General features: G+C 40.2%; 1 protein-coding gene across 1 annotated transcript in view; it reads left to right on the top strand.

The window, feature by feature from the left end:
• Nucleotides 1-333: 333 nt before the first annotated feature.
• The window catches only part of EIF2AK3 (eukaryotic translation initiation factor 2 alpha kinase 3), a 72,377-nt gene continuing 53,379 nt past the window's right edge, over nucleotides 334-19,331 (top strand). The window contains exons 1-2 of the mRNA XM_021672635.2: nucleotides 334-828; nucleotides 14,967-15,096. Of these exons, the coding sequence (XP_021528310.2) occupies nucleotides 524-828; nucleotides 14,967-15,096 (435 nt within the window). The 5' untranslated portion in view covers nucleotides 334-523. The remainder of the gene's footprint in view (nucleotides 829-14,966; nucleotides 15,097-19,331) is intronic.

Genomic DNA, 19,331 nt, shown 5'->3' with positions numbered 1-19,331 from the left:
AATCTTCAAGTGTTCCCCAGCGCCTCGCTTTGAGGGGCGAGGCCAATCACCGCGATAGCCAATCTATTGCAGGAAAGGTATTCCGGGAACTGATAAGTGCACCAATCAGGTAAAAAAAACGGCAGGGAGGGGCATTTCTCATTGGTAATTGCATCCGGAATAGGGACTGGCCTCGAACGACGAAATTACGATTTGATTGGTAGGCGCGATGTTGACAACCAGGAAAAGTCTGCCTTCCCTAACAAGGCCAGCCTGGGAACATTGAGTGGCAGCGGCCGCAGCCAATGAGGGAGCAGACGCGGGGAAAGCTTGCTCAATGGGCGATGTCCGAGAGAGGCTGTCACTCAAGTAGCAGCGGCGGAGGCCGGGCTGAGACGTGGCCCGGGAACACAACTGGCTGTCCAGGCCGTCGGGGTGACGGTAGGGTCCCTAGCGTGTCCTTGCCCTGGTGGGAGTTCCGAGCGGCTGGAGAGGCAGGCGCCCGTGGCTGCGCCTCCATGCCTGCGCGCGGGGCGGGCCGCTGATGGAGCGAGCCACCCGCCTGGGACTGCTGGTACGGGCGCTGCTGCTGCCGCTGCTGCTGGGGCTCGCGGCAGGGACGGTACCCGCGGGACGCGCCCGCGACCTCCCTGCGCCGACGGCGGAGGCGGCATTTGGCCTCGGGGCAGCCGCTGCTCCCACCTCACCGGCTAGAGTACCGGCCGTGGGGACCGTGGCTGCGGCCGAGGTGACTGTGGAGGACGCTGAGGCGCTGCCGGCGGCCGCGGGCGAGCAGGAGCCGCGGAGTCCGGAACCCGACGATGAGGCAGAGTTGCGACCGCGCGGCAGGTGAGGGGCTGCCGACCTGGGGAAGGCGACTTATTTACGCGCGCGAGACGCGGAGGATACAGGGTCGGGGCGGGGGGCGGAGACCCAGGAGCCGGGCGGGCGTCTTCCCTCGGTTGCGGAGGTTAAGCTGGCGACCTGGGAACGAGCACGGGGCCACGACGCCCTCCCATCCCTCGGCCAGCGACCTACCTGGGCTCGGCTCCCGAGCGCCTGGTCCTGACAGACGGGTCAGAGCAGCATCCTCGAGGGTTCGGGAGATGCTCGAAGAATGGAGTTCCGGGGTTGCAAAGAAACGCCACTTCCCCTCTTTCATTATTTTCGGGCATTGATTATCTTCCAAGAAATCTTTCCCTCTTTTTCCTTACGCACATCACCTCCTGTCTGTGCTGGCGTGACAGCTGTTTTGAGAAAGGACTTTAGCAAGAAACGTCTGCATTTTCCTTCAAACACAACTCTGTAGTGTCCCCGGACAAGGATTGAGATCAGTGTCTCTAATTGAGATGTGCGGAACACCTGCGTCCGAATCACCTTGGGATGCTGGTGAAACCTACAGTTTTCTAGGCCCCACCCCAGTTTTACTGACATTCCCTGGGTAAGAACTTGGCATCTGCATGTTTAACAAGCACTCCGGATAATTCTTGGACGCTAAAGTTTAAGAGCTATAGTCAGGTTCTTGAATATTGGTTCTTGAACCTAAGAGCCATGGTTAGGTTCTTGAATAGGGTTTACTGTATAAACATTTAATATAGGGGTTTTTTTTGAGTTTCTAAGCATTCTTTTAAAAATGTTACTTCAAGGTGCTTTTTTTTAAAGCACTTTTCAAAGTCTAGACACAAATGTAAGACATATTAACAGTAAATTTTGGGGACAGCCAATCTTATATCTGAGGAGAAAGTGCGGTCCCATTTCATAAATGGAGTGTTAAAAGGAGCATTAAGTAAATTAAACCAGGGAGGGCTAGGCCCTGGATTGGAACATATTTTAGGCTTATAATATAGTCATTACAAGATCGCAACAAATTAGATTTAATTTTAAATTAGTATTAGAACTCTGATCTATATACCTGGAGACTAGTACAAATATGATAAGTACCAAAATTCTCTGGGCATCATTTGAATATTTATATGTCAAAAAGTAATTATAGAACAAAGTTTTCTTAGGTTTGCTAATGAGTCAGTTCTCCTGGAAGAGTGTTGTTGTTTATCATAAAGAAATTTCTGAAGCTCCTGCTCAAAATGAATTACATGAAGTAGAGTTGAGATGTTTTGTTTTTCTTAGAATTCAAATCCACTTCAACAGATACTTACTGGTTAACAAGAGCCCAAGGATGCCCTAGGTGACAGAGGTTAGGTAGGTAGTCCTGGCCTTCCAGGAGAGTGTGCAGTCCAACAGTAAGGATGAAACAAGAAAACCTATAATGGCATTATAGACCAGAAACAGTGCCAGTGTCAGGGATGTCCCAAGGTTTTTGTGGTGTTCTACTAGATGGGGTATGGGAGTGAGGTAGGTAAGAAGATAAGAGAAGGTTATGGCAGAATGAGTTGGTTCCTGAAAAATGGGTAAAATTGTAACGGACAGTCACAGGACTTGAGGAAAGAGCAAGAGGCACAGAGCCTGGAGATTATGTTTGGAGAACATTTTGCCTCTGTATATATGTGTGTGTGTGTGTGTGTGTGTGTGTGTGTAAGAGATATACATATGCACATATGTATGCTAGGCAGGAAGAAGTAGATGAGGCTAGAAAAGTAGGTTAGAACAGATTGTGTATGTGTATAGCCTTATGCTAATAGCATCATCGTCACTTGGGAGTACGTTAAAAATCCAGACTCAGGCACCACACCACACTCACTGGATGAGAGTATCTGCATTTTAACAAGATCACCGTGTGATTCACATTCATGTTAAAGTTTGAGAAATGTTGGGTACAGTATCCTGAATGCCAGGCTTGATTAAAATTATGCCTAAGGAATGTTTCTCTAGCAATAGTGTGTACTGAAAACTTGAGTTAAGAATACCAGAAGGAGAGTGTTATAGCAGTTCAGATGAGAGGTTTCATGTAAAGTGGTATAGAACAGAGGGGACAGAGTTGAGATATGTGTTGCAAACTCTAGGTTCCTGGCAAGTGAATTTATTCTTCCTTTCTTGGTACCCTTGTCCAAAGATTGAGACTGGGTGACCAGAAGCTGAGAAAAGAGGTTTAGGGGAGCAGGGAAGAAAAGGTAAGGGTTTTGATGTTGGACATGTGACTCAGAGGTGCAGGCAGGACATCCGGAGGGAGATATTAGGTAGGTAGGTGGAAATGAGTGACTAGAGCCAGTGAGAGGGCAGGGTAAATATGAATAGTTGAAGTTGTGGGAAAGAGTAGGAAATTTTCAGGAAATACCTTTTATTTTAGGGAGGAAGATGAGCCAGCAAGGAGACAGAAATATAGCTGGTTAGGTTAGAGGTGTAGGATGAGGACTGGGAAGAATTGGTGATGAGTATACTTAAAGAATTTAAATGAAGCAGCAGAAAGGTTAAAGATTCAGGCCTTTCTGCCCCACTCCCTCCTTTCCTCACTGATGAGGTAATTTTTAGGAGAAAGAACCTCTGAACTTATTTATTTACTGAAAAGAGGGAGCCTGTGTAGACAGAATGAAAATGAAAGGGGCTGGGTGCGGTGGCCCACACCTGTAATCCCAGCACTTTGAGAGGCCTAGGCGGGTGAATTACCTGAGGTCAGGCATTCGAGACTAGCCTGGCCAACATGATGAAACCTCATCTCTACTAAAAATACAAAAAATTAGCTGGGCATGGTTAACGGGTGCCTGTAATCACACCTACTCGGGAGGCTAAGGCAGGAGAATCGTTGGAACCTGGGGAAGCAGAGGTTGCAGTAAGCCAAGATGGTATCAGCCTGGGCAACAAAAGTGAAACTCCAGGTCAAAAAAAAGAAAAAAAAAGAAAAAGAAAAAAAGGAAAATAAAAGGAACAGACAAGGAGGTGAAGGTAGTTGGAGAAGATCCACTTAGCAAACAGGAGGATCACTTCTTTCTCATAAATTACAGTGAAAACTGGAATTTTGGCTTGAAGAGCATATGTGATCTCTACTAAATAGAATTGGCTAGGAAGAGATAGGGCCTAGTTTTGGGGTCTACCTTATAGTATGAACTTTAGATAGTGTGGAATGTTTGAGAAACCTTCAATTAGCCAGGAGTGGTGGTGGGTCAACAGCAAATAAATATACAAAGTTTATGAAAGTTTTTTCTAAATGCTCTTTTAAAAAAAGATAAAAACCCAGAGAATATTAGGTCAGTAATAATAGACCAGTAATTCTGTTTGTTTCAAGGAGTATTAGGGGAAGAAATTTGAATTAACCAGGCGTTTTTTATGAATAGCTGTGAAGAACTGAGGTACTGGCAAACTTTTAAAAAGAGGGAGGTGCAGAATTTTTTTTTTTTTTTGCATGTTGTCTTTTGATAATCAAGAAGCAATCTGAGATTCACCAGTTCATCAGTTTTTTTCTCCTGATGGGATTTTCAGGTTTCATTCTAAATGCTTGCTCTGCATATCAAGCATGCGAATGAGTGAATAATCTATTTTTTTTCTTTAAAAGTTAGCTAAAATAAACTTGTTTTTCTGGTAGCAGTCTTGTTATTCATGTTTCTTCTGTTAAACATTACATTAGTTGATATTTAAGTGAGATGGTCATTGCAGAAAGTTAGGAAAAAAGTCTTAATCTCACCTCACTGTTAAGTTTTATGTATGTTTACATAATTTTGTGAGTTGCCAGTCTTCTGACTTCCACAGAAATAGCAAATTGCAGAGTGTTACTTGGGGTTCTTGGGATGGATTGGAAAGTCATTCTGACAATCTCAGAAGTTGTAAAGCACTAGTTTTATCTTAACTGTCACTAATTTGCAAAGTACATGTTCCTTTTTCCTCTGACTCTAACAAAAAATTCCTCTCTAACAAAAGTGTTTCCAAATCTGACGTAATCTCTGGTGTTTCTTCAATTTGTGCATCTCTAAACTGATTTTTTTTTTTATTAAATGAGATAACATGAAAGTATTTGCAGGCCGGGTGCGGTGGCTCACGCCTATAATCCCAGCACTTTGGGAGGCTGAGGTGGGTGGATCATGAGGTCAAGAGATCGAGACCATCCTGGTCAACAGGGTGAAACCCCGTCTCTACTAAAAAAACATACAAAAATTAGCTGGGCATGGTGGTACACACCTGTAATCCCAGCTACTCTGGAGGCTGAGGCAGGAGAATTGCTTGAACCCAGGAGGCGGAGGTTGGTTGCGGTGAGCCGAGATCGCGCCATTGCACTCCAGTCTGGGTAACAACAGCGAAACTCCGTCTCAAAAAAAAAAAAAAAAGTATTTGCAAATATAAGATGGTATAATTCTTCTTATTTCTTTCCTGTCTTTTTACAAAGTGATCTGATGTAAAACAAAGGTACGGAAATCTGGTCTTCCTCAGATTTTTAACTACTAGGACCCTTGATTAGCAGCATATCAGTTAACTAAAAGTCATATTTAAAGAAGAATTTACACAGAACTTTCAAAGCAAGTTATAAGCCAAAATAAATATACTTCGGGCAAGTAATGAACTATCCTTTGTGTCTAAAATTGTCTTCAGCTTAATTGATGCCAGGACTGTGCTTAAACTACGTGGACAGGGACAGGAGACTGCTTTTTCCTGATTTCAGCTCCCCGAGTTCATAGGCATTTTCGAGATTGCAGAGGACCTGTCTTTATCAGTTCTCTGAGCTATAGCTTCAGCGTGTCTCTTCACTCCCTAAACATTGCCTGATAACTCCATTTGCTTTTATTTATTTATTTTTTTTAGGAGGGGAACTTCTTAAATATTTTTATTACAAATTGTTTTAAAATACAAAGGAGAAAACTTGTAAGTTGCAGAGCTAAATGTGAGGGAAGGAGATAAATGTGTGTGTTTTTAATCCCATTCTATTTATAAATGACCATTTTGATTAAAAATGTTTCATAGGGCCCGGTGTGGAGGCTCATGTCTGTAATCAGAGCACTTTGGGAGGCCGAGGTGGGTGGATCACCTGGGGTCAGGAGTTCGAGACCAGCCTGACCAACATGGTGAAACACCGTCTCTACTAAAAATATAAAAATTAGCCAGGTCTGGTGGCACGCACCTGTAGTCCCAGCTACTCAAGAGGCCGAGGCAGGACAATCACTTTAACCCGGGATATAGAGCTTTCAGTAAGCCAAGATCATGCCACTGCACTCTAGCCTGGGCGACCAAGTGAGACTCTGTCTCAAAAAAAAAAAGTTTCATAGACTAAAGTAGAAAAGGCACTTTCAAAAATGTTTCAGTGTAACAGGAAAAGGATATCTATTAATGCTCATGTTAAACCCTGTATCACTGAAAACTTAGATTGTAATACTTTTGATGTATTTGTTATGATTTGGGGCATGGCTAGTCTTGTCATATGTTTAAGTGAAGGAGGTTTGACTTGAAGATTTACTTAGTAGGTGAGGACCGGGAAGTAAAGTCCAATCAGTCCTAGTTTGTTTCTGAAAAAGAACATATGCTTCATATGCTTCCTTTAGTGAAGGCATATGTTTGGGTAAATGATTCTTTGCTACACCAAAAAAAAACAGGTTCAGCCAAATCACATTTGGTTTGTAGTTTTGTGAAGTACTGCCTTCTTCTCAACCTCCAGGAAGGAAATTTGAAATTTTAAAATAAGCAGTTGTTAATGTAGAAATTATTTAATCCATATAATATTCTCCTGTCACCTGCTTCTATTCTTTCACATGGGAAACTTCTACAGGAGATAAGCTGCCTTTAAAATAATTTTATTAAGAAATTTAGCATATACTTATCAGAATTTGGTAAACTTAACTGTAAATAGGCAGGTGTTCTGGGTAACTTAAGTCAGCACCATTTTTCTTTTTTTATTGTGTATTCATTGTGGCAAAAAGTCATTTCTTCTAAATTAAGGACATAATTAGAGCAATTACAGGATCAACAACATCTGCGAGATTTCTGAGAGGAATAAAAAGCTGAGCATTGTAGTAATATAGTAGTTGCCACTTGTTCAAACTTACAGTTAACAGAATAACAGAGTTAGAAAACCTGAATTTCTGCTCCTTTTCAAAACTTTGTATTTGGTGCATAACCTTAGGTAAATCACATCTTTTTTCATCTTCTCAGCCTTTTTGGTGGTGGTTGTTTTATGTAGGTAATATGTTTGTCCTACCAAGTTTTATTCATTCAACAAACATTAATTTAGTTTTATTGGGGCCTAGGTACTGTTAGGTCCTGAGAGTAGATAAATGTCTTTTCCTTAGGAAGCTCCAAGCCTGACAGATCATTGTGATAAACTATCCAGTAATGGATAATAAGTGACATAAAAGTAGTGTGAGAGTGAAAAGAATGGAACTGGTAAGTTATTGAGTCCTGGAATGAGAAAAATATCAAGAATAGTGTAGGCAACAGAATAGTGTGAGCAAGGGGACAGAGCAAGGAGTTTGTAGAATGAGCACAGAGGAGTGGTTCCTAAGCCAGGCTCCTGGACCCCTACAGATCTACAAAGATGAAAATGGGGATCCATGAGACTGCCAGTATTTTAAAATAACCGAATGGAAATTGAACATTTAATAGAAAGTGCATTAAAAAGTCATATTTCTTTGCTTTGAACTAGAATTCTATAAAACCTTATATAGTAATTATAGTTGTTTCAAGAAATGTTGAATATTTTGTTTGGTTATTACATATATCCTCTAAAGATGGGGGAATTATACACAGTGTTCATTTGGCAAGTGTAATTTAAGACATGGGGAAAAATATAGACAAATAAAAGAACTTTTGAAAAGTTCACCCCATGGGAGGGGGTGGGGCGTTGGGCTGGGAAAGAGAGGGGAGAGGGGATTGGGACGGCAGAGGAGGCAGAAAAATGAGATTAGGAAAGTACACTGAAGCCAGATTGTGAAAGGCTTTATGTGCCACACCAAGCAGTGTGACCTTTCTTCTTCAGTGGGTACAGGGAACCTTGGAAGTTTATCAGCTCTCTATTACAAAAACAAAACTATGGGAAGGAGAGAAGGGAAAGAACCTGAGGCAGGAAAATGTGTTAGAAGACACTTTAAGGTGTCCTGATAAGAAATGAGAATCTGCTCTAGGGCAAGAGCTGTGGTAATGAAGAAGGAAAAGTTTTTTGTTTTTTTTTTTTTTTTTTTTTTTTTTTGATATGGAGCCTCACTCTGTCATGCAGGCAGGAGTGCAGTGGTGCAATCTCAGCTCACTGCAACCTCCACCTCCCAGATTCTCTTGCCTCAGCCTCCCAAGTAGCTGGGATTACAGGTGTGCACCACCACAACCAGCTTACTTTTGTATTTTTAGTAGAGACAAGGTTTCACCACGTTGGCCAGGCTGGTCTTGAACTCCTGACCTCAGGTGATCCACCCGCCTCTGCCTCCCAAAGTGCTGGGATTACAAGCTTGAGCCACTGCATCCTGCCAGAAAAGAATTAAGAGAAGCTTCAGAAATAGTATTAAAAGTACATGGCTGTTGTTTAAATGTAGAGAGTGAGGAAGCACAAAGAATTGATGTCTGATTTAAATGTTAGGTAATAGGATGGATGGCTACACTTTTAAGTGGCAGGAATAGGTTGTGGGAAAGAAGTTTTCTGAGCCTGTTACGGTGATAACAAGTAGATCCTGCTGAAAATGCAGAACTAGGATAGGGAGAGATGGTGAACTATAAATCCTATACAGATTTGGGGGCTGTCACACTACAGATGGAGGTAAAGCTGTGAACATTGGCCATCTAGGTGGAACATGTAGTACAAATGGGAAAGTGCTTGCTATATAGAGATTGAAAGCTATAAGAATGATAGGTGAGGACTCAGGAGGGACTGGTCCTGTAGAAACTAGTAAAGAAGAATGTCCAGAATGAGGAGCTAGCCACAACAGTGGCTTTTGTGAGGACAGACCTGATGAAGGAAATGGATCTGGCAGTTAGGAAACCATTGAAAATCTTTCTTGAGAGTAGCTTCTAAGAATTGGATCATGGGTAAGAAATCAGGGCTTGCTGAGGAATCATCCAAATTGAGTGCCTTTGTAAGCTACAGCAGGATGTAAGAGAAACAGGAGTCTCTAAAGTGTTTACTGACAGAGATGTTTGATATGCCTTCTTTATCCAGGTCATAAATTATTTTTTCTCTATGGAAATGGCTTTCTAAGGTAAAACAGTGTTTGCACAACCGGTCTTATGAGACTCACCTGGGATGCTTGTTAAGCTACATTCTCCCAGTCCCCCTCTTACAATGAGACGTGTGAACTTTTAATGGATTTTAACAAGCACTCCAGATTATTTTTATGATCAGGTACATTTGGGTTATACTGAGATAGGTGAAATAGCCATATTTTGCCTGTGAAAAAATAAGTCGAATGAAACCTTGAGAAGAGTAAGAGCAGAGCCATGGGGGTGTACACCCAGGTCTGACTTACAGCTCTGATTCTTTCCACTGGAAAAGCTGTCTCTACATTTCCTTCAATTCTTGAATAAGTTATGAGTTTTTCATCTTGATAATGGAAACTTCAAAATAGGACAAGTGGATATTGGGGAGATAAATTAACCTTATATTCTTCCTATTTTGGGAGGTGTTCATTTTTTATTTTTTATCTCTATTTATGTTTCTTCTTTTTGGAGATACCATTTCACTCTAACACTTAGGCTGGACTGCAATGGTACAGTCATAGTTCACTGCAGCCTCAGCCTCCTGGGTACACACTATCCTCCCACCTCAGCCTCCGAGTAGCTGGGACTACAGGCCTGTGCCACCAGACCCAGCTAATTTTTGAAGTATTTTTGTACATTCAGAGTCTCACTGTGTTGCACAGTCTGGTCTCAAATCCCTAGCCCTCCAAGCAGTTATCCTGCCTCAGTCTTCTTGAGCGTTGGGTTTACAAATGAAAGCCACTTCACCTGGCTGTGTTTATTCTAAATGCCATATCTTTTTTTGTTAAGTTCACCTTTTATTTTAGATACAGGAACTGCATGTGCTGATTTGGTACATAGTATATTATAACCAGGTAGTGAGCATAGTACCCAATGGTAGCTTTTCAACTCACCCCCTGCCAGTAGTCTGCAGTGTCTATTGCTCCCATGTTTATGTTCATGCGTGCTTAATGTTTAGCTTCTACTTATAAGTGAGAACATGCAGTATTTGGTTTTCTGTTCCTATGTTAATTTGCTTAGGATTATGGCCTCCAGCTCCTTCCATGTTGCTACAAAAACATGATTTCATTTTTTATGGCTGCATAGTATTCCATGGTATATATGTACCACATTTTTTAAATCCAGTTTACTGCTGATGGGCACTAGGTTGATTCCATGTCTTTGTTATTGTGAATAGTGCACTAAATGCTGTAACTCATTGGTATCCTCTGTTCATCTCTGCATTCAGCCTGAAGATTGTTTTTCAGCAATATCTGTCTACTTGATGTTTTTCTTGATCTATATTGTGCCAATAAGCACCTCTCTCTTAGACGGTGATTAGGTATAATAGCAAATCTTTATTGCCCCAGTAGTGCTACTCAATTCCAACCACAGCAGAAGGGGTACCTCCGTTCCAGAAACATGCTTGTGGGGAGGAGCCCATAATGAATACTATAGCTGGCTTGTAACACAAGAGAGGAAGAATAACTTTTTTTTGATACCTGATAGAATTGTTAGGGGATTTGCTGTTATTCTCATTACAAGGGGTCAAAATAATAAAGGGTATCCCACTCAAATCTAAGAGCTAGATTAAGTATCAATTGCCATTAAGAAAGTAAGGGAGATACTTTGTATTTTATTTTATATTTGCAACAGGGTCTCACTCTGTCCTCCAGGCTGGAGCATGGTGGCGCAGTCTTAGCTCACTGCAGCCTTGAACTACTGGGCTCAAATGATACTGCCACCTCAGCTTCCCAAGTAACTGGGACTACCGCCGTGTGCCACCATGCCAAGCTAATTTTTTTAAAACTTTTTTTATAGAGATGAGGTCTTACTATGTTGCACAGGCTGATCTTGAACTCCTAGGCTCAAGCAGCTCCTGCCTTAGCCTCTCAAAGTTTTGGAATTAAAGGCATGAGCCACCACACCCAGCCAAGAGTGAGATACTCAGTTGTTCCTGCCCATGTTTATATTTTTAAACATTGCTCAAATATTCACATACTGCCTAAACATAATAGTTAATAAAAATATCTTACTTTCAAAAACAGAACATATTGGCCAGAAAGCAGAATATTTGACTCAGTTAAGTATACCCTCATGATAGGTTTTCAGTGAAAGAATAGTTAAATATGAAATCCCAGATTATTTATTAAAACATTTTCTTATACACAATGATATGTATATGCATATTTTATTGTTGAATTTTTCTTTGTCTTGAAGATGAGAGCTAGAATTGTATTCTCTGAATATACTTCTAGCATACAACTAGCAACATATTCAGAAAAAGTATAGCTTTTTTGGACTGTTGTAAATAGAATGCCCAAGCGGGGGGGAAAAAGTTTGTTCTGAATTTAAAAGGAAAATAGTGTTTGAAGTGTTCTAATGGTCTCCTTAATTTTTCATGGGTCAACACTGTTTGCTCATGCTAAATTTTGTTTCAATTAGATTTTTTTTTCATTCAGCCATTTATTTGTGGTTAATGATTCTTGAACAGAAAAATGAAACATCTCTACAATGGGACTAGGAAAGAGTTAACTTGGTGGTTAACTGTTGATCTCTAACTTAATTAGATTCTGTTGTTTTATTTATAAAGTGGCATATCTAAGGTGTGACTTTTTATACTCTTTATTATAAAATAATTTTTTTTTCTCAAAGTATCCTTTTGCTTTACCAACTCCTAATAGATTTCTTTAGAAAACAGAAGGATAATATGTAGGGCAGGAAGTTGGGTGGTTCTCTTTTGGTTTGTTATCTAAAATTACTTGAGTTTGTAGGATGGCAAAGTCTTTACTTTCACAAATCAGACTAAGTTGCCATTCAAAAAATTCAAAATTAGAATTAGTGTAGTGTTTGGAAACTAAATTAATTGCTCTTTGAAGGGTTTCAAATGGGTTTACTTGGACATATCTGTCTTGGTCAACTAGCGGCTCTACTTTGAATTTATATACATTGTGCATCAAGTGATATAGGAGAGATAAAGTTGCAGCTTATACTCCTGACATGCTTAGAATGTGCATGGTCTTTAAACCTGAAAAATTTATCTAACGAATTTCTAGAACAACTGTACAAGTCATCCTTTAAACAAATATTTAGGCCAGGCAGGTGGCTCACACCTGTAATCCCAGCACTTTGGGAGGCTGAGGTGATTGGATCACCTGAGGTCAGGAGTTCGAGACCAGCCTGGCCAACATGGTGAAATCCCATCTCTACTAAAAAATATAAAAATTACCTGGGCTTGGTGGTGGGCACCTGTAATCCTAGCTATTCAGAAGGCTGAGGCTGGAGACTTGCTTGAACCCAGCAGACAGAGGTTGCAGTGAGCTGAGATTGCACCATTGCACTCCAGCCAGGGCAACAAGAGCGAAACTCTGTCTTAAAAAAAGAAAAAAAGAGAGAGAAAGGAAAAAGTTATGGAGAGTCTGTTGTGTAGCTGGAGGTATATGCTCCAGGCAGAAGAAACAGTAGCTGCAAAGGCCCTAAGGGAAAATTTTGCATGATGTATTTGAAGAGTTGGAGGAATCTGTCTGTGTATATGTGAATTCTGAGAAGTCTAGTAGACAATCCAAATTGGGTAGGTGGTTAGATATGTATGTCTACCGTTCAGGGGAGAGGCCTGGAACCAGATATAAATTTGGGAGTTGCCAGCATATAGATGGTATTTAAAGCTATGAGACTGGATGAGATCACCAAAAAAGTTACATGCAGGTAGAGACTATTTTAAGAGATAGGAAAGATAAGAAGGAACCAGAGAATGAAATTGAAAAAGAATAACATAGAACTGAGTCCAAAAAAAAGAGCATGGTGTCCTGGAAGCCACATAGAGTTGTTTCATGGAGGACAGAAATTGCTGGTCAGGTGCTGCTGGGTGGGCAAGTGAAGTGAGACCATGGGATTTATCAGTGTGAAGGTCATTGCTGACTCTGACAAGAACCATTTCAGTGGGGTGGTTGGGGCAAGAACTTGATTAGAAATAGTTCAAGATAGAAGAGGAGGAGGAGATTTAGAGACAATACATAACAACTCTTTCAAGGAGTTTTGTTGCAGAGGGGTAAGAAATAGATTGGATGCTCGAGGAGGGAGAATGATTCATTTTGTTTCATCTGGTTTGGTTTTTAAGTTGGGGAAAGTAGTAGTAGGTTTGAATGCTGCTATAACAAAATACTGTAGACTGGGTGGTTTATAGACAACAGACATTTATTTCTCACAGTTCTAGAGGCTGAGAAGTTCAAGATCAAGGTACCAGCAGATTCAGTATCTGGCAAAGACTGATTCTTCACAGAAGCATTCCCACTTGGTGGAAGGGGTGAGGGAGTCTCTGGGGATGCTTTTATAAAGGCATTAATATCCTAAGTGAGGACCCTACTTTCATGAACTAATCACCTCCCAAAGGCCCCACCTCCTAGTACCATCACCTCGGTGATTAGGTTTCAACTTAGGAATTTTTGTGGGGGACACAAACGTTCAGTTTATAGCAAATGCTGATGAGAATATTCTAGTAGAGAAGGAATGATTGATGACTTGGGAGTGAGAGGAGATATTTGCAGGAGCAAGACCTCATGAATGTGCAAGAGAGCTCTATTGCTTAAGTGGAGGTGTTGGTGATAGATGGGAGTGTGGAAAATTCACTTGCACTAACAGGAGGGGAGGTGGAAGTCATGGTCCAGGTACTGATGAATAAATAGAGGTGTGGTGGGAAGCATGCTATTTGCTTCTGTTTTTCTCCATGAAATAGGAAGCATCGTCACCAAAATGTGTGAGCTTGAAAGAGCTGGTATCAGAAGTTTGAGGAGCGGGGAGACATGAAATGGTTAACGTGGTTCAGTGGCATAATGGATAGACTAGGGAAGGGTGTTGTGATTGTTGAACATCATTAATAGCCTTTTTGAGGTTGGTGGTTATTAATTAAAGTGAGGATAGTCAACATGATATGTTTCTTTTCAGATACATTCAACTTCACAGATGTAGGGGTGAGAAAGGGGAAAAGATTGACTTCAATCAATTCTTCCAGAGTGTGACATGTGAGAGGTGGGGTAGGGAGTTGAGGTGTCCATGAGGTAGTGCTTAAGATGAGGGACTGTGGGACTTTAACTGGTTAAGAAAGAAGTGAGGGCATGGTGGTAGTGGAAGTCATAGTATCAGTGGCTTGTAGGTTCTGGTGGGGTTAGAAGTTGGGAAATCAGGGAAGTAGAGGAAGTGAGCCGAAAAGAGGAGTTGATTGGTACGGGGTTGCAGTGATTTGTAGTGACAGTCTAGTGTCTGACCACAGGAGTAGCTGAAGCAAGGTAGACAGATAATGAAAACCCAAAGAATTGAGGCAGAAGCATGTTAAATATATTAGGTACTGGCAGTAAACCAGCAGCTGAAGTCCTCCAGGATGGTGCTAGTTACCTAAGGGTCAATTAGATGTCTACTAGGAGGGGTAATGGACAGAACAGTTTGATCCTGAGGATTTTCAGAGAGGAGAGGAAAAAAATGGTCTAAAAATTGCAGTGAGATACATGGAGTCTACTTACCCCATTCTGAGCAAGGGTTATGGGAGAAAAAAATTCTCTGTGCTTCTGTAGGGAAGCAATGTCCTCAGGGAAAGCCTGGTTTCTATGAGAGCAAGAAGATAAGTGAAGATTCAGGGAAGACAGTGTTTCAGGGGAAAGGCTTTCAGGAGGTAAGTAGGTAGAAGAAGACAAACCAAGGGACATTGTATTCCTTATGGGAATTAGAGTGTGGAATGAATGGTGACCTATGAGTTGAGGCTTTTCATAAGTGACATAAACAGATAAAGGGCATATTGAAATTGTCTTGGTTCAAAGACAGTTGTGGCAAGATTGGTAGAAGGCCCCCTCTTTCTTTCTACCAATAGAAGCCTGGACAGGGGCTGGATTTCTTTTGAGTGTGTGTGATAAGTGTGCCCAATATCTTAGAGACCTGTTTAATTTTTAAAATATTTTTAATATTTACAGGTCATTAGTAATTATCAGCACTTTAGATGGGCGAATTGCTGCCTTGGATCCTGAAAATCATGGTAAAAAGCAGTGGGATTTGGATGTGGGATCTGGTGCCTTGGTGTCATCCAGCCTTAGCAAACCAGAGGTAAGAATTTTCTGTTAAATATTGAATGGAAAACTTAATTCTAATGAGTAATTGCTGATATTAATAAGTTTGGGGCCCTATTGTCCAAGTTTGAGGCCTGTCTACCTCTTACAGGCTGTGTCCCTTTAGGGCAATTACTTAACTTTTCTATTCCTCAGTTCCCCTCTTGTGAAATGAGATGGATAATAACATCTACTTCTTAGGATTACTTGGGGCATTAAATGAGTTAATCCTATAAGTGAGTAGCTAAGGATACTGTCTGCCCTGTCAACATAGCACATTATCTGAGCTTTAAATGATTATTGTTTATCATTATCACAAGGTCTCTAGGAATAATAAGATAAATATAAATAAAAACTTCATTGAATTTTACTAGTTAGAAATCTGTGCTGCAAAATCCCATAAATTATCATTCCTTATGTTTTCCCTCAAGTGTATATCCTAATTATAAACAGAATTCATCTGAATTTTTTTTACAAGGTAATTCCAGTCAAATTTGATTATTTGCAGAAAATTTCTACTTAATAATTCAGAGCTCTAGAATAGTAGGGGAGAAAGAGCATAGATTCAAAGAGACTTCGATTCCAAAATTACTCTGGCACATGACTTCAAGCCCCTCAGAGCATTAGTTGTTCTCATCAATAAAGTGAGGACACAGCCTGCGTTCATGGGGTGCAGATGGAGGAGATTAAATAAGAGAAGCTGATTTTCCTCACCTTTAGACTCAATTCTGTTGGATTAAGTCTCCCTCCTTTTCTGGAGCTTTAGTCTGTTGTTTATATTATTTAAAAATAAGTCCATCTTTTGAGTGGTGACTACTAACATTGAAGTAGTCACCTCTGTTTTCCAGAAAACCCGTGGCCTTCTATTATATCGAGTTGTTCCTGTGGACCACTCCCTAGGGTAGTCTTTTTTCCTCTTTTTTCATCACTGTTTTTCTTTAAAAAGCTTCCTAGCTGATATTAAGTATGGAAAACACAAAATCTTACATGAAGGGTTTGAGAACAATGTGAATATTGGTGACCAGACTTTCCAATGGGAAACTACTACCAGTGACCATCTGTAATAACAGACTTTTCTGTGCTCTCCAGTAAACCCAGCCCAAATCTTTTCTGGTGCACCCAAACTGATACTTAAGGAAACAACACTGCCAAATTTTCACATTTGCTGTGTGCTAAACCCTGAATAGACTTTAAAAGTGGCCACTATTTCTCAGACAGTATACTGAAAATATGTTTTGAGAATAGTGAACTTCTATTGTGTTGTGAATTATTAATGCAAATAGCAATTTGATTGTAAATTACATTCAGTTTCTAATTGAGTATGGTATTCAAATGAATTACTACTTAAGATAAACTTGTTTATTTTTGTTCTGCTGGGATTATGCTTGAGTGTGCACATTTTACTTTATTTTTAAACTAGACATAAGAGATGATCAGCCAAATGAGAAGATTGTAAGCTGCTTACATCTGAGGTAATATTACAGTGTGTTGTAGTGGTTCAAAGCATGTGTGTGTTTGCAAACTGAAATATACATAGGCACAAAAAGATAAGTTGTATGGTATGGCAAAGTAGAATGCAAATAGTTGTGATAACCTGAGTGCTAGTAAGTGTGTTTTAAGTTATAAGCAGCTGGTTGTATTTGAAGGTTTTCTTACAGATAGCAGTTACATTCGCTGTTTTTAATACAGTTCAGCTTTCTTACTGTCCTTAGTTGGCACCATTTTCTGTGGTTCATTAGGGTTCTCTTGTTTTTATTGTCCTGTCTCACACCCACCCACCCCCAATTCTAGATCCTTTGGATAGAATGCTTTGAAATATTGAGTTGAAAGCATATTCAGAAGGCTCACTGGTTGCTTTGCATGCAGGAAAAGAATCTTGATACCTCTTTGCATTATCTAGATTTTAATTTTCTACTTCATAGGGAAAAAAATAAAGAAGAAGAAAATCTGGAGGCATTTAAATGTCTGTGATAACATGATAGATTTACTAGATTTTACTGCTGCCCCAAATTCTTGGGACTATTTCTTGAGAGTGGATGTTTAATATGTAGAGATACTGATGATATAACATTGTTCCCAGCATTATAACATATACTTGATGCTCTTCGACAGTGTAATCCTCATAGTAACCCTTTTGAGGTTGATACATTGGTCCCATTTTGTAAAGAGGAAACTGCAGCTCAAAGAAATTTGTTTGAGGTTGCTGACTGGCCATATATATGATGAAGTTGGAACCAAGCCTGGCTTGCTTGATTGTACTCCATTCTGCCTGCTCTGAAGCCCTTTCGCCACCTTGTATGTACCTCTCTTTACAAATTCAGTCTGTTCACAGAGTACACTGGTTCTAAGACTGTTTGGTCTCAGGACCCATTTACACTCTAAAAAATTATTAAGGGCTCCAAAGAGCTTTTTTTCAGGCTGGAGTGCAATGGTGTGATCCTATCTCTCTGCAGCCTTGAATCCTGGGCTCAAGCAATCCTCCTGCCTCAGCCTCCCCAGTAGCTGGGCGTACAGGCATGCACCACCATGCCCAGCTAATTTTTTTTTTTTTGTAGACACAGTGTCTCAGTATTGCCCAGGCTGGTCTCAAACCCCTAGGCTCAAGTGATCTTCCCACCTTGGCCTCTCAGAGTGCTGGGATTACAGGCATAAGCCATCACGACCAGCCTAAAACAAATGTTTAAAAAATGTATTTATTAATTTATTAAAGATATAACAATAAACCCACTGCACAATAACATAACTTTTTATGAATAATAACTATATTCTTTAATACAAAAAATTTAATAAGAAAAGTAGCATTTTGCATTTTTGCAAGTCTCTTAAATTTCTGGTTTAATAGAAGACAGTTGTATCCGCTTCTGCCTTAAATATGTTGCATTGTTGTTTTGATTTAATTATATAAAAAAGAATATCCAGCCACATACAAATGTAGTTGGAAAAGGGAGGAATATCCTAGTAGCCTTTTCACATAATTGAAGCCATTCTTTTTTGATACTCTATCAAAACAAGTGGAAGTTTCTTAACCATTAGTTGCACTGTGGAATCAGAAACCACAGTGAACATTTAAATGAACATTTTATACTCTGATCACTAACATCCATTGGTCTGTCTTACCTTTTACTCATGCATGATTTTATAATTTAGAAAATATTGACTGAGTTACATAGATCTTTTAAATGTTGGCATATTTCCTTATACAATATAAAAAAAATCAAGTTTGTTGCTCTTGCCACTGATCTCATCAGAAAAGTCTGTAAGTACTGGGAAGCTATCAAGCGCAAATTGGTGGATGGAAGTTTTTTTGTTTTGTTTTGTATTTTGTCTTTTAGAGACAGGATGTTGCTTTGTTGCCCAGGGTGGAGTGCAGTGGCGTGATCATCGCTCACGGTAGCCTCCAACTCCTGCCTCAAGCAATCCTCCCACCTCAGCCTCCTAAGTAGCTAGGACTGTAGGTTCCTGCCACCAAGCTCAGCTACTTTTTAAAATTTTTTGTAGAGATGGAGTTTTCTTATGTTTCCCAGGCTGATCTTGAACACCTGGGCTCAAGCTATCCTCCTGCCTCAGCCTTTCAAAGTGCTGGAATTATAGGCATGAGCCACCATGCCTGGCCCAAATTTTCCAGTATTCTAGAATTCACTTGAAAAACTTAAATTTTATCACAAATACTGTCAGATGTGTTCTTTCAAGTAAAAAGTCCACTTTGTTCATTTTTGAGAAAATGTCTACCAAATACCTAAGTCCCATAATCATGGTTTTTTTCAGTTGACTTTTGAGTAAAATTGTAGCTCAATGAACAAAGCTGCTAGTTCAGCTTACAACTCAGTTCCACAAGTGCTTTTCCTTAAGACATGCTTTAGTATGTGGAGAAAGGCTTGTTACATACTTCCTAATTAGTCCTGCAGAATAGTAAAAAGATGTGTACTCAGGGTCAAGACTTAATGAAATCAGTCATTTTTATTGCTTCATCAAGAACATTCTTAAGTGCAACTGTCTCTGTTTTTTTTTTCTTTTACTTCAAGTGTATAATGGTGAAGAATACCATTGTATTCTTAGTTTGTTTCCTGAATTGTGCCAAAGTACCAGCAGTTTTAGTCAGCATTGCTTTTACACCTTCAGGGGAAATAGCAACCCAGTGAAAAGGCAAATCACACCTTGTTTGAAAACTATTAGCTATTTGCACCCCTGAAAGAGTCCACAGATCACACTTTGAAAATTGCTTATTTGGTGTAT

Source organism: Aotus nancymaae, unplaced genomic scaffold (genome assembly GCF_030222135.1).
Source record: "Aotus nancymaae isolate 86718 unplaced genomic scaffold, 86718_ANA_hifiasm-v0.15.2.pri h1tg000017l, whole genome shotgun sequence".
Taxonomy (NCBI): Eukaryota; Metazoa; Chordata; class Mammalia; order Primates; family Aotidae; genus Aotus; species Aotus nancymaae.
This window is presented reverse-complemented; position numbering and strand designations above follow the sequence as displayed.